Source organism: Nicotiana tabacum, chromosome 8 (genome assembly GCF_000715075.1).
Source record: "Nicotiana tabacum cultivar K326 chromosome 8, ASM71507v2, whole genome shotgun sequence".
In the NCBI taxonomy this organism is placed as follows: Eukaryota; Viridiplantae; Streptophyta; class Magnoliopsida; order Solanales; family Solanaceae; genus Nicotiana; species Nicotiana tabacum.
Window position 1 is genome coordinate 197144486 of NC_134087.1, and position 20034 is coordinate 197164519.

The following is a 20034-nucleotide window of genomic DNA, read 5'->3' on the forward strand; positions in this document are numbered from 1 at the left end:
CAGATCTAAGCTTCAAAATGAGGGGATAATAATTATTTTAGAACCTAATTAAACTGCCAAAATGAAGTCCTGGTCTTCTGGGGAAATGTCATGTTACCTACCTTTTGGACTTGTGTAACTAACTTTTTATCTTTGTTACAGTTATCAGAAAGACAATGGAATTTATTGTAAAAATCTTGGCTACTGAACTTATTGGGGATGTTTTTTATTTATTGTTCACTTCTATATTTATTCATTTATTTATTATTAATATTTCGGGTCAATTTGTGCGCACCGCACCTATTTCTTCCATTATCGGTTAACTTTCCCATTCAGAAAACAGTGTTAGGCTTGAAATCGTCTAATGCTCAAATCAATATGGAATGAAGTAAGTTCAAATTGAGCGAATTACAAGACGAGAATTCACATAGCAGATCCCAACTAATTTGAAATGAGAGTATAGGTACTGGCTAAGATTAAGTATGTGAGGAGTCGTAGTAACTGATGCAGACAATACTTTAGCTAAAAAAAAAAAAAAAAAGAATTCAGAATAAAGCTCCTCAATTAAGAGACAAGGGAACTTGCAAGCTAATTCAGTAACTCAACAACAACAACAATAACGACCCAGTACTAATGGGATCTGGGGAGGGTAGTGTGTACGCAAACCTTACCCCTACCCCAAGAGAGTAGAGAAATTGTTTCCGAAAGAACCTCAACTTTAGAAGACGAAAATAGACAATATCAGTATCACCAATAGAAACCATAGGAAAAAAAACATCATGAAAGTGAAAAAGTAGATGCAAAGCAAAAGCGATAGACAGTACATAGATCCAGCACTATGAAAAACGAAAGAGTAGCAAGAAACAACATTGCTACTAGCTGACTTCGACAATAACCCTATCGACACAACTTTGCTCACCCGTACAGTGTTGTTGATATTCAAAGCAACCCCCCGCCCCCGGTTCCACCGACTTTTTACAAGAGTAGAAATTAAGTGCTGTAAAGCAAGCATTAAGAGCTTAGCATAGTGCTTTTATCAATCTACATAAACTATGCTGTAACGTAAACTACTTTGACTGCCTGAACAAAATTCAGCACTTCCATCAAGGAAACATGCTGCTATATCCCAGCCTTGCCACTGGTATTGAAATTCAGTCGCTTACAGTGAAAGGCGATTATAACAAATAATCTACAGCCCTTTTCATACTGCGACAAATTGAAGACGATATAGCATCTACAGTACATTCAGTGTGCCAACACTGGTAAAAAGCTATAATGCCATTGGCGTATCTGAACCATCGACAGGGGTCAGCAAAATATCAAATCAACTTTGTAAACAATACGGGGAAACATTATTCAGTAGAATAATAGTCAATGAAAAAGAGCATGTAATTATTACAGTTTTCATCCATAAAAATTTCAAGTCTATAACAAATATCTCCTACTGAAACTGCAGAGTTGAGCCATCATGTCCTATGAGCCAGCAACGTCAACGCCTCTTCTTCCTGAAAAAAAAGAGAAGATGGCCAAGTGGAAGAGCTCCTAAAACTCCCCATAAATCATCCTTACATCCTACCTTTCCAGCTTTTATCCAAGTTTACAGAAAGAGCATTAGAAAAACAAGCTCTTTGGATGAAAAACACTAAAAGGGACCAATAATCCCGTCACTTTCTGACATTATACACAGCTACGAAAAATGAGACTTGTCACAAAAGAGAAAGAACCAAACCTTTCCTTCAAAAAAAGGATGAAGAAAAGTTGAAAAGAGGGAAAAGAAACATGGAAAGATAAGGTGGGCAGAAAGGAAAAAGTTGGAAAAAAATAGAAAAAGACACATAAGTTGGAGGAGGAAGAGGAGCTTTAGGCATTAAAACGGCGCCCAACATATATGCATCCCCTTGATTCTAGCCTTCGACAGTTTTTCTGCCATGGAGGCATAGCAGAAGATTATGTTCTGAAAAGGGCAGCCAGATGATGATCTTGAGAACTATTTGCAAGTATGACATCTTAGCATCTCCACTAACAGCTTACAGATTCAGGACTTATTTGTCCAGTGCTTCCACCGTGAGCATTGGATCCAGTCACAGGCATGGACCTCTGAGCAAAATTCAACAACAGCTTCCTCTGCTGCTCATTTGTGTGCGGGAGACTAGCACGTAAAAGTTCGACCGGCATCTCTCTGCTTACAGCTCTTGCAGCTTCTGCATCAAACGTCTCTGTGTTTGACTGAGTCTGTGGAAGTATCGATTGCATTATTGAGTCGTACTTACTCAAGCAATACTTAGTAAGTAAGCCAAAAAAGGCATCAAATGATGCCTGCCAAAGAGCAGGATTAGGCATGCTGAAGCTGCTAACAGCCTGAGGATCAGTCAAGAGATGAGTTGCCTTTTCAAGAACAGATTTAAGAATAATAGAGGCTCCATCTCCAGCAGGGCTTCCAAGAGGACGAAGAGGCGGCTGCTCTGAGGAACAAACAACAGCAGCTAGACAAGCACTAAGCAAATTAAGGTCCATGCCACGGGTACATACAGAGACTGTTTTTGCAAAATTAGTGATCGTCTCAGTGGCTCCTGGATTAGGTGGATGACTGCCAAACAAAAACCTTAAATGCCGAAAAATTGCCATGCAAACTATTCTTGCAAGCTCGCCACCGGGTGCCAGAAGCTGAAGATACCTTGAAATGAGTTTCCGGCCTTTTGGAAGAGACACCAGCCATAAGAACACAATGTCATCTTTAGGGGTAAGCCCAACTGAACTCCCACTTTTTCCAAGCGGGTCAACAAGCTGAAGTGAGGCAGCCATGCCTTCCAACAGGATCTGCCGCTTCCGCCTCAGCTGAGCACCTCCATCTTGCGGCTGACTAAACTGAAGTAGCCTGTCGATGTCATCAACCTCAAGGAGAAGATAGAAACCATCCTCTATTGTAATTCTAGCTGCAAGCATTGGTTCCTGCTCTAAAGGTTTCTCAGACATGTCATGTTCACCACTGCCATTACATACAAATCCGGGTGGATCATATTCAAGAAGAGGACGAGGCCTGCGAATGGAGGAAAATGAAATCTGCCCCTTAGCATCAACATGGAGATGAGGCTGTGACTCTGTGCTATTACGTGACCGTGAAGGTTGCTCCTTGTTTGGACAAAAACGATATTTTGACCTCGACTCAGCTGCTTTCTTTGCAAGCCGAGCTTGGTGATAATAATCGTCCACATACGGATCATTGCCATGTGTTGCGGGATGCTGCATTTTCAGGATGCTCTCTATTTCATCACCAGTCATGTACTTAGATCTGAACTTGGAAACATTACTCTCACTTTTTTGGCTACCAGCTTCAGAGGCTTGTTGAGAAAAGCGCACATTCTGTCTACCTTTATTTGATGACTTAGATCTTGAATCTCTCGAATCAGCCGATCCATACTTACCCGGATGGGAAGGTGAAGGAAAGGAATTAAATTGGGAACGCAGTGCAGAAAAATGAGCTAAAGATGGTTGAACTGAAGGATGCAATCTCTGCTGCTGTAGCTGCCGGGGGGACATTAACTGAGGGGACAATAACCCATTCTGAGGAATTTGATGTGGAGATATACTATTTAAGAGGCTAGAATGATCCCCATGGATGAGACCGGCATGACTAATCCAGTGGTTTTGCAGCCGGGTATTGAGAGAATGACCCGTAGGGGTCCACTGTGGCATGTTTCCACCGTAGTGGAGCCCATGAGACAAGCCTGCTAAATGGATATTAGGATTTGACAAAGTGGGGAGATTGGCAGTTGAATAGGGAGACTGAGGTCCAGCAGCAAGAGATGGCATACTTTGATGATGCAATAGGTTGTGTGGTGAGGCTTGCTGAGATCTGCCACCAGGAGGAGGGAGAGAAGTGTAAGATGCCTTTGGCACTAAAATGGGTTCGCTTGAGAAGCGTTGAAGTTGTTGGGGTTGCTCAGGGTAGGAGGATGTTCTATACAACGGTTTTGACTCTGCATGATGCACAGGAGAGAAATGTGTCTGTGAAGACCATCTTTTGCTATCCTGGTAACATTCAGTGTCAGACAAATGCTGATCAAACCAATCAGTAAAATCAGTTTCCTTTGCCCATTCAGCTGCCGACGAACCTGCAAACAACTTCTGTCAATCAAAGAGACCAACATGGCAAGGTCATCATAAGAATGACAATAATGAATTATAGATCTAATATGGCATATATTACAATGGCAAATCAAATTTTCCTTAGATACAAGAGTCTCCTACAGATTTCCTGTAATAGTTGAACATGCAAAACTGAAAAGATGCATGCCTGACCCCAAAAAGAAGAAGAAAGATGGTAGGGAAATAGTGAAGGATTTAAAGGCCTTCAGATTTACAGTTAGCACCAAAAAGACCAAAACTGAAAAGAAAGGGCGAACTCTCAGCCCTGAGCAGCGCAACCAATTTTAGTTTCCAAAGGTATGAGTCAAGCGCCTATGTATGATATCTCAGAATTTACAGAACTTGGACTATGCCCAAATTTGCAGGGGCAGATAGAGCGATTAGGGGAATAAAATTTCTTTTACAGAGTACAACAGATATATTAACAAGGAAAATCGTAGTGAATATCACTCAGCCAATAGTCGAAGAGATTTCTTTAAAATAAAACAGCAACATCAGATGCTGACACAAGATGAATCAACATGTGCACTTACTTTCCCTAGAAAAAGATCCTGATCCACGATCTCCAATAACTCCAGGATGCCTAGGTCCTGTGACGTTTCTGTTCAACTGGAGAAAGAAAGACAATCATGTAAGCCTCAAGAAAGATTATGTAAGGACACACCATCAAGATCATTATAACATACTCAACTGTGCAATGTGCAAGAAAGATCGGAAGGTAAATCCCAAAAACTATGTGAAGCAAAATTTTAAGGTAGTACACATCAAAAAATTAAGTATTATTTCAGGAATAGCATATCACACTAATGCCAATCAGGGACATGAAAACTAAGTAGACAAGGAAAAGAAAATTATTAGCTGCAACTCCTATTAATGTATGAAAGGCACTGTTTCCTTCAACTCCTATTAACTGGTTGCAACATTACATCAATTCATTAGCCCCTATAAAGTCACGAAACTAATCAGATTCATCAGGCAGAAGATCTTCACTGCTCTACAGAGCAGATGCTGCTAAAAAATTCACAAGCCACAGTTTTTTTCTAAATGATGATCAAGTAAAATATAATTTTGTTGATAATGGCAAAGCTCCCATATACAAGGGGTACACCAAAAAGTAGAGAACCACCATGCATGACACCTATCTTCTTCACAAGCTATGCTGTGCGGACTCTCTAAAATGTTGTTGCACCCATGTCGAATCCTCCAAAAATATACTACTTTTGGAGGATCCGACACGCATCCGGCCACATTTTGCGGGAAAGTCCGAGCAACATAGTTTACAAGTAGGAACCACATGGATGCACCAAAAAGACATTAAAAACAGGGGTTATTGTTCTCCAGATGTACAAAATTAAGCTCTTTGTCCTTCAAAAGCTCTCCTATTTATTTTCCTCCATACTATCCACATAAGTGCTAATGAGCAACATCCCACACCTGGTGTCTTCTCTTCTTTCCTTTAAAGGCCGAACTAGATTATGCATCCTTCACAATACCCCGCATGATCCATTGAGTCTGAACCATCTAAAGCTCCCACCACAGACATGATGCTACCGACCAATTTAGTACGAGATGATCCATGTCCTCTTCTGAGTGTCTACACATGAATGAAGCACTAACTAGCATATGTGATCCTCCTCTTCCTCAAATTTTTGGCTATTAGAACCGCGCCACTAGCAGGCAGCCAAATGAAAAAACATACTCCCTCTGTTCCACAATAAGTGGCCAATTTGCTTTTTTATTTTAGTCCAAAATAAGTGTCCATTTATATAATCAAGAAAAATTCAATTTGTTTTTCCAAAATTACCCTTATGTACGTATCCCTAAAAAGTCTTTTACTCCTCACATTAATTATGCTGCAACATTTAATTAATGGTAGTTTAGTCACACTAACTATTTTTATCTAGAATTTAGTATTTTCTTAATGGGTGTGCCCAAAGCAAATTGGTCACTTATTGTGGACCGGAGGGAGTACCTTTTTTGGCACCATAGAATCCAAACCCAGTGGATAAGAAAACCTGACTTCTCTCTAACTAGCAACTCACAGTAGTAACTCTAGACGTCCACTACTTCCTAGCACCCATCTTTAAGAATTATGACTCTCTACCAGTAATGTTTGTATAAAGAGCATTTCCAGCAAAATCCGTATCCTGAAAATTCTTTCGTAAGTTTGAGATCCCAAATTACACTTCCACTCATGTAAATCTCCCAACTTGTTGAACAATTATCTCTTTTTCAAGAAATACTTAGATATTTGTGAAAGTAATCCTCAACATGTTGTCCCCCCAAAAACTAACCTTGTGCGTTCCATAACCTGAATGAGATACAACCACCACACTCTTCTCCATCTTTTTATAATATCTCACCAGAGCCTCCTTATCAAAAAATATCTCTCCAGAGGCTCCTTATCAAAAAGTATCTCTCCAGTGGCTGTACCAAAAAGGAACATTGGTGTTTTTGGTCATCCACCCCCTTCCATGGTGCCATATTTTTTCGCTATCACATCTCCTCTGTTCCAAATCTCCACAACCACTTCCCTAACACGGCCTTGTTAACGACGGGAGAGTTTTTACCCCCAGTGTTATCAAAGGAGCGCCTTAAGCCCTGAAACGAGGCTCAAAACATGTTGAGCTCTTCACCTCGCTTAGGGAGCGCTTCGATATTCTCATCAAGACTCTAAGACATACTTTTGCTTACCAATGAGCATAATCCTAAAGAGGCGACAATAAACAATTGATATTTTATTTTATCGTAAATTTTCTTCAATTTCTTTGTCCATATATTTGGTATTCATGCTTATAGATGTTAGTCTTGGACTACACATATATTTTGTAGTTATTCTCCATTTGCGCATTTCTTCATTAAGCCTCACGCTTCATTTGCGCTTTGCGCAAAAGCCCCACCAGACCTTAGAGTTATTTTGCGCTTTTCGCCTTTGATAACACTATTTACCCCTAGCGCTCCCCCACCTTTTGGAGGTCATACCAACTTCTCAACTAAGTGAAATTTTCTTGCCCTATAGACGGAGTCCCGCTGGATGTTCCTCTGTAGTTTTTCAGTTTCTCTGTCACGCTAGCAAGTACTAGTGGGGACACGAAATAAGTGGGAAACTTCGATATAGTGATTTTAGTTAATACTTCCTGTCCCTTTTGAGAATATCTTTTCTCCATCCTGCAAGTCTTTTCTCTACCTTTTTACTACCGGATTCCACATTGTTGTGTCTTTGTTTAATGAACTAAAAGACAGACCAAGATAAGTGGTTAGGAGGGCTCCAATCCTATAGTTGATTACGTGTTATAGACTATCAGAATTATCCACTTCACCAACTAGATGATGATTTCTCAAGGCTTCTGATGGTTCTTGTTGGCATCGCAAAATATTAGCCTCGTCTGCAAATAAGCAGTGTGTAACTCTGACAATGCCTTGACCCCCGCAGTTGAGAAACCCCTCAATTATCCACTTAGCACAACTCTATCCATCATTTTACTCAACGGTTTCATAACCATTATAAATAGTATGGGCAATAATACATCTCCTTATCTTAGGTCTATCGAGCTACCAAATCTAATCCACTTCCTCCACCTATCACCGAATCTCATTCTCAATATAAAGAAATCAAGAAATCCCAATTGATATAATCGTACGTGATACGCTTTCTTGAGGTCCAGCTAGCAAAATATACCAAGTTCTTCCACCTTCCTTATGTATCTACTACTTCATTTGCCACCTACGTAGTGTCTAAGATCTGTCTTCCTTCCACAAAAGCATTCTACGAGGTAGACGCTGTCTCATCCAGCACATTGTTTAGTCCATCAGAGAGTACCCCGGGGATTATCTTATAGATGTTTCCCACTAGACTAATATGTCTTTAATTTTGATGCACGTGGTTATCTCCTTTGAATATTAACCAATTACATTAGACATAAGTAACTCGCATTTCTATCCGGAATCAAGAAAAGATAAAGTTAAAATAGCATGACCAGGTATTATAATGAAAACCACCAATTAAAAAGGTACATCATGGGCTGACCTTTGAAAATGTAGTTGCCAGATCATCTATGTCGGATAAAGACCCCAAAGCTGATCCCTGGAGATAAAGCAGTAAATTATTAGTTTAATAAAGCAGACTACACTACAGTATATCAGCAACTCATCAAAGTAATAGATAAATACAGTATACACACACCACCAAGGACACAAATTCACAAGGGATGGTACCAACATTATCTAGAGATCACACATAAACTGAATGCAAAGAAAATGAGAGAAAATAGCAAATTCCTGAGCCAGAAGAACAAAAAGTGGGAAAACAGATATTCTAACAGTTAATTGACAATGACATCACCAGACTCTCCAGCTAAGCTTACTGATAAAATTCACAAACCAAATCAATAAAAGGGAAACATGCAGTTATTTTCTTCAAGTTAGATCTAAACACCAATCTTAAAACATCTACTATCACACTCAGCATATTTAGCCTATATTTTTAGTAGAAAGAAAATTTAGTTCCGTAAGGGTAGCGTCCACAAACCTAATCAGAGTGAAGCTAAAAGACCCACATGCCTTCTACCACCCTTTGCCACTTCCTAGCTACCACTTCCCTAAACGGGCAGCCTTAATTGCAGCTCGGAAGCTTGGACAAACACCTGCAAACCACCAACCTAACCCTCCCATTGACCTCTTAGATCAATGGTGAAAGGACGGACTGCAGTACACTCGTGATTGTAGAGTACTAGGGGAGGGTCTTAGGACCCTTAGGTGAGAAAGCAAAGAAAAGTTGCCTTTTTGGCATATTCCATAATCTACATATCTAGGACAAGCAAAAGCAAACAATATGAATGTGTCACTACTATATATGATATGACGCAGTTTCATGATCTAACAAGCATGAGAACCTATAGTTAATAACACTAAAGAAGAAAAAAAGAGTATCTTTAGTATTTCCTTAATAGAAGGAGCAGATGCCCAGTTCATTTATTTCCTCTTTTTCTCTTCATTCTAGATAAAGATACAGAACAAATGTCCCCCAAGCAAGAAACAATTAATACATAAAAACAAGTATGACACAGTTCAACAAACAAATCATGTACGTCCTCATCTTTTTCAAACAAAGAATGTAAAGCTTAAAAGTAAAAATAAAAGAATGTACCTCATCTTTTTCAAACAAATGGTACTCCTGTACATCCTCGTCACCAAATCCACCATCCACCGAGGGAACACAACTGTTTCCTTCTTCGTCTAGGCCCCCCAATTCGACTTCCTCTCCTATATCTCGTCCAAAAAATGCATACTGTGATGCATCAAAATGCGCACTATCTGCATCAAAACACAACAAGAAACGTCAGTATTTATACACCCTTTTCACATTAAAAAATAAACAAGTTCTTTCTTCTACCAAACTAATCACTCCCACTCTCCTCTTTAGTAGTATATCACATAAAGAATGATACATTTCTATATTAAGAAATAATTTAACTTTAAACATTCATTTTACCCTTAATGAGATTAGTTCATAGCCACACAAATATCTGTGACTTGGTTTAGACCATAAGTTTCAACAACATTTTCTTTCTTTCTTAAACTCCGTGCAAAGACGGATCCATAATTTGAAGCTTATGAATTCCTAAAGTGACTTCAATTTAATACTACAATATAACTAGATTCACAATCAAATATTTATAAATTTTTAGTAGATTTTTTAATACATACACAGGGTGTGGGCAAAAGCAAGCTACTGGGTTCACGCGAACACATCTATTACATGCTCAGTCAAACACCATCACAAAAAATGGGACAGAAGGAGTACAAAAGTAAAACATGGAAACCCAAATAAAATCAAACAGTAATTTCAATGAAAATCACACAATTTATAAACAAAAAAACAAGCCGTGCAGTGAGCTGACCGGAGATGGAGCTAGAGGAGTGGGACAAGTCCATGGAATCTTTGCCATCAGATCTCTCCATAATTTACGAAATTAAGAAATGGAAACCCTAACAAAACTAAACATGTAATTCGACTGAATTAAAAAGCCCTGCTTGTTATAAAAAAAAATGAGGTTTTTTTAGGGCTTTTGAAGAAATGGAGAAGATTGAGAGAGCAGAAGATGAGGAGAAGAAGAGAGACACATAGCGTGAGTATGAATATTACGTGTTTGGTTTAGTGTGTGTCTGTGTGTGCGTGTAAGGTGAAGAAAGAGACGGGAGACTTCTTCTTTTGTTTCGCCGAAAGTGAGAGAGAGAGACAGAGAGAAGACCGAGGGAGGACTTATGGGATAAGCTAAAATTATGTTATTTTTAATTACCGAATACACTTTTTTCTTTTATAAATATTAATAAATTTTTTATGCATATACAAGATTTGAACAAAAGTTAATGGATTCTGGTACCCGCATTATTGCCTCTTGATCCGCCACTAGAATTCGCAGTTGCTACCCTTCACGTACGCTAAAATATGTTTTTCATCTAATAGCTTACAAATTATATAAGAGGATAAATCGCATTAGGTAAATTCCATGCGATAGGCACCTATACCTTCCATTTGGGAAGTCATCTACTCAACCAACTCGACCACACTAAAAAGTTTATTTTTTCTATTATAACATTGATATTTGAGCTACTTCATTCTATTATTTCATTAGTTTCCGGTGCATCTTGTTATCTTCTACATATATGTAAATCGAAAAATTATACCCATTGATCTTAAAAATAAATTATTGATTATAGTTTATATCGTGGGCAAATCTTTAAGGTCAAAAGTTAAAAGTATTGTCCATGGAGCAAGTGACGGCAATAGTTGTTAAACGTGAAGTCCTACCCATAAGATAAATGTGGCCAAAAAATCAATAGTAATACCGAACCGAAATATCCTACTTATGCTAATCACCAGATGAATAATTCTTACCTATCAAAATTTATTTTGTTTGGATCTACCTTCAATCGTCATGCAGCAAGTTCTTTTGTAATGACTACTCTTTATTTTATTTTTTTGATAATACATTATCCCGCTTTTCTCAACCAAAAAAAAAGGAAAGGAAAGCAATCACTTAATGTTTTTTTTTTAGAATTATTTAGAGCATGATCTTCAAAGTTAACACTTATTTTATTGATAATTAAGTCATACTATATGTTAGAGCTCGTTTGGTACTAAGGATAAGGAATAACTAATCCCGAAACTAAATTTAAGAAAATATTTCATGTTTAGTTGGTAAAAAACTGCGGTATAATTAATCCTGGGACTAGTTATTTCCGGATTGTAGTATTTTTTTATCCTATGGAAAAATAGAATAACTAATCTCGGGACAATTAATCCTGGGATAACTTCTTTCCAACCAAACGATCTCTTGGTGTTTTTTCTTTTTTTTGAGATAGGCATTTAGATTAATTCATGAAATATGTGTTATCTTGCATTTGTACATTAACAAATAACAAGTTCAAGTTAGACAGATTATATCACTTACAAGACAAGCTTAATTGTCTGAAGTAGCAAATCTTTTAATTTAATTTAAATATGAACGGAATAATATAAACAAAAAACGATCAGCATCTAGCTCATCCCGATCACAAGAAGAGGTTCATTACGATGGGGGTATATTTTTTCCCCTTAAGGAAAAATGAAATGCATAGGAGACCATCCTTTTGTTGCGGTATGCTCCTCAGATTTATGGATACTCAGCTTCGCAAGCCTTTGTCATTGTCAGTCAACTAAGTAGGGCCTTTTCCTTTTTGTTTGATTAACCCGTTCTTATTATCTTTAATTATTTCAGCTGAGACTATACTAAATCAAAGATGATTTATTACTGAAACATTCTGATTTATTAAAATAACAAAAACGTGTATTGTGTTTCACAACTTTAAAGCTTAAGTTCAAGTTGCTTTTAAATTTTCAAATTATTAGCTAAAGTATTGGCTCATAACAATTGTTGATGGCGAAAGGTGATTTGTGAAAGTCGGTCCACAATAATGAAAGTACAACTTGAACCAAAAAAGAAAGTACAACTGATCATTGCTTATGGATCAAAAACCACTTCCTGCTTTTTAAATTCTTTTTTGGCTACATTCAATTCAAGATTTTTACAATCTTTCACTTGAAGACTACTCTAACTAATCATGTCAAATTAAAAAAGACGATTCGTATATAGTTGCGAGTCAGAATATTTTTTAAGAAGAGTCAACGTAAAAGATAAATATACGAAAAAGTCAAGAAGGTTCATCGTATAGTATATGTACATGAATATTTAGTTTTACCTCTCAACATAGTGTAATAGTATTAATTAAAAAGGATAACTTTGTCACTGTTTATGTACGTTGTATGTTTCTTGTAGGCACGAGCATATGCGGAGTTTTTCGCAAGCGGTGTCGATAATTAAAAAAATATACTCAAGGTTAGTCTATACTTTATAGGCATAGGATTATGTAATTACTATAATTTGGTTCCCGACAGGTACGGATGTATAACATGAACTACGAATTTGATCGAACCTAATAGTTTTAACTACAACTCTATATTAATATACATTAAAAAAAATATATATGTACAAATATTAAATTTCAAACCTCAAACCGGTCATCATAGGTTAGCACTACACGTAATTCCTTTGCTCCGCACATCACGGACAAAATCACAGAGCAATATTCGGTGGCAGATGGGAAGCACATGATGCATTAATGTTGAGAGCAAATAGTTAGGATTATTATATATTATCAAAAATCACAGGAACCTTTGCTGTGTTTCTTATTAATGGACAAATTAAATTATGCGTTTGAGGGAATACATTAAATACATTAATATACTATATTTATTTTAGCTAGTTGACTGACTTTGTTCACTTTATTACTTTATTGTTGTTACTGTTTCTTATTTTATTTTCATCGTTTCTTGAGTCAAGGATCTATCGAAAATAACATCTCTATCTTTATAAGGTAGTGATAATATTTGCGTACACGTTACCTTTCCAGACTCCACATATAAAATTACACTAGATTTATTATTGTTGTTGTTGACCAGACTTAGTTAAGTTTTGTTGTTTTGTTTGAGCTCAAAGCTCAATGGAACAACGCAATGTAAACATTGGTGTACACATAATTTTAATATTTTATATAACTGGTGTCAGTCTATTTTCACAATTCAGCTTGCAAGTGACTCTAAATATTGATATGTAATGGTTTTAAAACTTTGTTACTTTCTGTCTACAAATTAATATTTAGTTTGTATTATTTTCAATTCGTGACAGAAGTACATTTGTTCTTTACAAGGTTATTCAAAAACTAAGCCAGCAAGCTGAATATTTTCATCAAGTTTCGACAAGCATGAATGATGTTGAAGCAATGGCGGATTTAGGATTTCAAGAAGATGGATTCATCACTACCTTAATGATAAATATCGTTTTGATAATACAAAATATTACCAGGGGCAGCTCAATAAGTTTGGTGGCCTAAAGCCAAACTTTAATGTGATGCCCTTTTAAAAAATTATATATATTTTTAGTTGAAGTAGATTTTTCTAGTCTTTTGAGAATAAAATTACATAAAAAATTTCACATAAACCATTTAGTATCTCATGTGCAGTATGATCTTAAGTAATAGAACATGATTCAAGAAGTTGATAACTTTGTATTAAAAGAATTTTTTGATGTTTCAATATACTTGTTGCAATGATGAAAACCTAAGGAAAAATTAGAGTTTAAAAATGTATTACATAATATTTTCTAATGATTAATGTAATCCTTTTTATATAAACATTTTACTTTTCTACTTTGAAATACTTAATCTTTTCTTCAAAATATTTGGGGCCTCACGAAAAGAGTTATGGTGGGATGGATAGCATATCTCCTTCTTTAATCGGAAGTATTCGGTTTCAGTATTTGAAACGAAAAAATTCCTTATAAGGAACTACACTGCATAAATTTGAATTAATTAATGTCCCAAATTAAATATCAGACATCAAATAAGAATTGGAAAACAAAAATTAGACCTCCCAAAATTCCGGGGCCTAAAGCCACTGCTTTAGTGGCTTTACCCTCTGGCCGCCCTTGAATATTACGGTAATAACAACTTAGCAAGCAAATAATAATTAATATCATTATCACAAAAATATCATTTAATTTACAATTGTACTTAATGAGTTTTCATATTTTGAGCACGATCTATAATAGCTTCATTACTTACGAGTTTTCATGTGGTTGGAAGTTTATCAAGTTAACATTCAAGTACTCAAGCACATGTATATCAACTAGGGGTGTACAACCCGAACTGGAAAACCACACCAAACCGAAAAGTCAAATCAAATTGATTAAAAAAATCCGACTAGGTTTGGTTTGGTATTGAGTAAAAAAAACTCGAACCAAACCGACATATAAATATATAATTTTTATACGTACTTTTAAGATTTTATATAGAATTTTCTTTAAAAAATGTCTAGAAATAGATGGGTTTCTCTTGCGGAATATAATATTTAATAAAATATAAAGTGTTCCATATTTATTCACCTTAAATAATGGGTAGTATGATCACTTTCTTATATTGAAATGCATCAATCTCTTTGGTCTTCCATATTCATATATGAAGATCTATTAAATTCTGATTTTCTTTTTCGAATTTGAAATGGTTATTATTATTTAGGTATCATATTGATTTTTATGTTTAATTACCAAATTCGGTTAACCTTGAAAGTGTACATCGAAAAATTATTGCCAGACGACTAAAAAAATAACTATCATGTGTTACTAAGTAAATTCTCCGATAATAGATAATATGTTTGTCAATTTTTAAAATTTTTACCAAACATATATTTACTATAAAAAATTTAACAAAGTAAGATTGAAATAATATTTAAGTAGCAAAAAACCCGAAAAACCCCGCCAAAACCGAACCAATCCAAACCGATATAGTTGATTTTGTTTGGTTTTGATCAAAACCAAACCAACCTGGTCCATGTACACCCCTAAATTATCAACTATGAAGCATATATGTTCATACCTAACATCAGAAATGAATGTTGTCAAGTTAGCCATAGCTTTAGAACTAGCCACCTTGCCCATTGTCATCTCATTTAGTCTAGCAATTCTTTCACTCATTTCATCATCCTCCATGACCCTTTTTAATCCTTCCTCCAAATCTTGCACTCCAAAATCATTAATCCTGACGCCGATTCGCCAGTTTTTAACAATATAACCACAATTAGCAAATTGGTCACCTGCAATTGGATAGCACAAAAGGCGTTTCTTAGATTGTATTGCTTCTATTGTAGAGTTCCATCCACAATGCGTAAGATAACACCCCACGGCTTCATGTTGTAAAACATCAATTTGTTGCGCCCATGACACAATTTTCCCTTGTTTTGAAATTTTCTCCAAATAGCCCTTTTCTAAACCCTCTCTCCATAAAGGGGCTAATACCCAAATAAAAGGTTTTTTTTAAGGCTACAAGTGCCAATGCCAAACTATTCGCTTTTGTGGGCGATGTTCACAAATAGCCACTATCAGCATCTGTCTTTATTTTAAAGCCAGTGTTTTAAATGTCTTTAGTTTTTAGCCACTAGTTTAATAAACTTATACCTGACTGGACGAAAACACCCTTCTGCTATAACTTATACCTGTCTTTATAAAGAGCATTAATATGGCGTTGGTAGAAACCAACCCTCTGAGCATCATTGACACCTTTTGCAACTTCATTAATATCATACTCACCCATTCCTGATGACAATGTCAAACGAGTTTCAAATTAGAATGAAAATCAGAGAAGATATTCAGTAAACACTAAAGTCATGATTTAATATATATATATATATATATATATATATATATATATATATATATATATATATATATATAAGTTCAATAAATTAAATTTTTTGCTTACCACACTCTGTGATGTAAACAGTTGGGTTCTTGTAATAATTTTTGTGTAAACGAGAAGCTTTTCAAGTCCCATTGGAGCAACAAAGAAAATGAGGTTACTTTAAACATAAAGTTAAGGACTCAACTTTTGAACGTGTAATTCAAACTTAAGGACTGCCTCTCTTTAACTTTTGAACCTGCATTTCAAACTTAAGGACTCGTGTTCTTAACGTTTGAACTTTGAACTCAAAGTTAAGGACTGCATGTCCTTAACTTTTGAACGTATTATTCAAACTTAAGGACTGTCTTTCCATAACTTTTTAACCTGCATATCAAACTTAAGGACTCATGTCCTTAACTTTTGAACTTGAAACTCAAAGTTAAGGACAGACAGTCCTTAAGTTTTGAACTTGAAACAATAACTTAAGGACTGCCTGTCCTTAAGTTTTGTACTTAAAACTATAAGTTAAGGATTGCATGTCCTTAACTTTTGAACCTGAAACTCAAAGTTAAGGACATAAAGTCCTTAAGTTTTGAACTTGAAACAATAATTTAAGGACTGCATGTCCTTAAGTTTTGAACTTGAAACTATAAGTTAAGGATTGTCTGTCCTTATCTTTTAAACCTGCATGTCAAACTTAAGGACTCCTATCCTTAACTTTTGTAAAGTTGAGGACAGAGAGTCCTTAAGTTTTGAACTTTGAACTCAAAGTTAAGGACTGCCGGTCCTTAACTTTTGAACGTGTAATTCAAAGTTAAGAATTTTGAACTTGAAACTATAAGTTAAGGACTGCATGTCCTTAAATTTTGAATCTGCATGTCAAACTTAAGGACTCATGTCCTTAACTTTTAATCTTTGAACTCAAAAGAAATAAAAACAAGGTAAGAAGAAAGAAATTTTGAAAATTCAGACATCTACTCAAAAATTTGAACATACAGAATTTAGCAAATAAGTATTGAGGATGATGTCATTCATAAATACTTTTGTTAGTGTTAGTACAATGTAAGGCTTACTTACCCAGTGACATCCTATACTATATACCCAGTGACTGAAGCAACAAAGTCAAAGAAAAGCTCAACTACTACGCTATATATTAATAGGGAAACCGAAATTCAGAAAATTCTTTTGAACTTTGACCACGAGCTAATTTGGCTGCAACTTCATCATTATGATAATTCTCTGTCTTTGCATATTATTGATGAAATTTGGACGATTTTGGAGGGCTTTTCACATTTACCATTACTGCGCTTGATATATACTTCACCTCCATCGCTTCTTTCTTTTTGCAAAAGGTTTTGGGAATATAACCATTGAAGAAAGGGTAAAACTGGCTTTTTCCTATTAATAGTGGCTATTTTTGCTGAGCATTATAATTAGTGGATAAAAATTAAAGACCCCCTTAATTAGTGGCTACTACACGTCATTTTTACCGCTTTTGCTTCTCCAATTGGACTAACCCAACTCCCAAAAGAAATGTACATAACTGAATTAGTAGTTTGCATATCTAGCCAATCCAAGCAACTTGAATCTTCCTCCCAAAAGCTAGCATTCTTGATTGTTACATGAGTTCCAATTGGGAGAATTTGGGGATAATCTTGGAACTCATAATCAAATTGGGTTCCCAAAATAGTAGTATTTCGCACCTCGTGACATGCGCCTGGAGATCTGTTTACAAGGAGCCACTTAAGTGTTCTTGTTCTTTCCGTTGTCCTAGTCCAAAAATTGAATCTTGAAATTCTTGCAGTTGAATTTCCTATAAGCCATGGCAAATCTTCTGAGCTAAGTGTAGGATGATCATTTGAAAGGCATATAGGACCATTTTGCAATGGACAACCTGCAAATTATCAATCATAAATGTATTATTTTATGGAAGTAAGTATGCCTTTGTGCATAAAATTAGAGAGAAAAAAATGATTGTCGAACATGTTTTAATTCCTTACCTTGTTTTCTCATAACATATTGTTGTTTACGAACAAAAAGTAATAAAAACACGCGAAATAATGATTGTTATTGTGCACGGACCACTGACAAAACTTGCCTTAAGCAAATTCAACTATTGAGGTGCCTTTCGGGTAAAAGTCGAAGGAGCGAAATTGTGGCACTCAAAGTCTTGAGGTGGCTCAAAAGGGTGGGCCAAATCAGATAATACTTTGGCAGTTGGGCATGGTCGTGACAAGTGGCGTAACCTATACTTCCCCTAGTATAATAGTGGGGCAAACCTTAGGGAGAATACTGAGTCCTTCGGAGAGGACTAGTGTAATAGCCCACAGATGTTGGTGGTTGTACTAAAAATGGGATTTGATATGAATCTTGCCTTAGACAAATCCCACGTCGAAATGAAAAGAAAAGGTTAAAGGGCCATATAATGGTGAGTTCATGATTCAATTGTTGAGACGCCTTTTAGGTTAAAGAGACAAACCATGAAGGCCAAAAGTCTCGAGGTGACTCTATATTGTCGGACCAAAGCTGAGGCAATTAAACTTGACTGTAAACGCGGGGGGGGGGGGGGGGAGGGGGAAATTAGGGTTTCTGCTAGAGAGCGTTTGAGAGACGAAGAGAGGAGTGACGATAGGGAAGGGGGAAATGGTTAGGGTTAGGGGGGTTCTTTTGGTTTAATTAAGGTAGGGGAGTCCTGGACCGTTGATAAAAAATGATCAACGGCCAGGATTGGCCAAGGGGTTTGGGTCGGGCAAGTAGGAAATTGGGCCTAATGGTTTGGGATAATTTTCTGACTAGTCATTTATGTTACAAATTACTAATAACATATATATATATATATATATATATATATATATATATATATATATATATATATATATATATATATATATAATATGAGTATAACCGTATATTCAATGATATTGTAATTCAAAACGAGAAAAGGCCAGTCTTATATATGCTTCCAGATTTTCCACCTAATTAGTTCTCTATACAATTTCCAGTCAAGTAACATGACTAGTTTTCAGAAAGGTTTTTAGAACAGTACCAAGCACGACTCAAGCTATTCGTATATTTTATAAATTAGTTAATGTGAATCCGAACGGATTTCATACATTTGTTAGTTAAATTGACCTGTTTCTGAGATGATTCCAGCTTTGAGCAAGTCTGGAATTGAAGCAAGCAAATTATAAGCAGCCAAAAAGACTGGCCAAAATCCAGCAACTTGAATGCCACACCTATTAGCAACTTTAACAGCCCAAGAAGCAAGCAAATCAACAATCACACACACAATTCCATCCTCTTCTTTTCCACCAAACTCATATTGTCTAACAAGTTTTTCAAAATGGTATGGCATGTAATTCTCCATTGCATTTTCTATCGCGAAAAAATCGCGAGGGGTTCCTTCTTCTAGTCCATCTGGTATAGACATGAAAGAAATTCCACTTTTCGGATCGATTTGTGTTGAAATATTACGGTGGATGAATTCGGGTGTGATGACTATTGGATCAAGGCCATTGCTATATAGCAATGAAGCTAGTTTAAGCATTGGAGTTACATGACCTTGTGCTGGATATGGAACTAGAAGTACTTTAGTCTTTTTTGTGCACTTCCTATGACCCATCTGCCGCCCTGGATAAGGTGTGCGGTGTTGAAATTGTTGAACCGGAGAAATGAGTTGGAAAAGAGTAGAACGAAAGCAGACAAGTGAAGACGAAAAGAGACAGAGTTATAACTAAATTTCGTTTCAAAGCTTTTTGTTCAAAACTCTTTAATGTATACTCACTATATATGAAAGTGGTATATATAAGGGATGGTCTCTTAATTATTTGGGGAGGGGGAAGGGGGAGGTTTGGCTCACGTGGCGTATGCCATTGGTTAAGGCACAATCATGGACTTGGAGTATTTGTTTACAATATATGATATACATTAACAATATAAATAGCTCTACACTATTAAGGTAATGTAATATGTTGTAGCAATCTAATTACAATCAGAACTTTCTATAACAATATTTATATAGAACGGTCATTCATTATAAAAGCTAAGTTTTTTTCGGAATTAAATTTTATATTTTGTTATTATATATGTCCTCTATAACATCACTTCACTATAACAGCCAAAAAATATCGAAACAAA

At 36.0% G+C, this 20034-nt stretch overlaps 1 protein-coding gene and 1 pseudogene across 1 annotated transcript; both read right to left on the minus strand.

Moving 5' to 3' along the window:
* Positions 1–1296: 1296 nt before the first annotated feature.
* Positions 1297–10359, minus strand: LOC107829701 (protein PAT1 homolog 2). The gene is made up of 5 exons (XM_075220028.1): positions 10026–10359; positions 9272–9438; positions 8153–8209; positions 4659–4734; positions 1297–4091 (listed from the first exon to the last, which is right to left on the minus strand). Exons 1-5 carry the CDS (start codon positions 10084–10086, stop codon positions 1999–2001), a joined length of 2454 nt encoding a protein of 817 aa, XP_075076129.1. The 5' UTR covers positions 10087–10359; the 3' UTR covers positions 1297–1998.
* Positions 10360–12128: 1769 nt separating this feature from the next.
* LOC107804163 (UDP-glycosyltransferase 82A1-like) lies at positions 12129–19641 on the minus strand (annotated as a pseudogene).
* Positions 19642–20034: the final 393 nt, after the last annotated feature.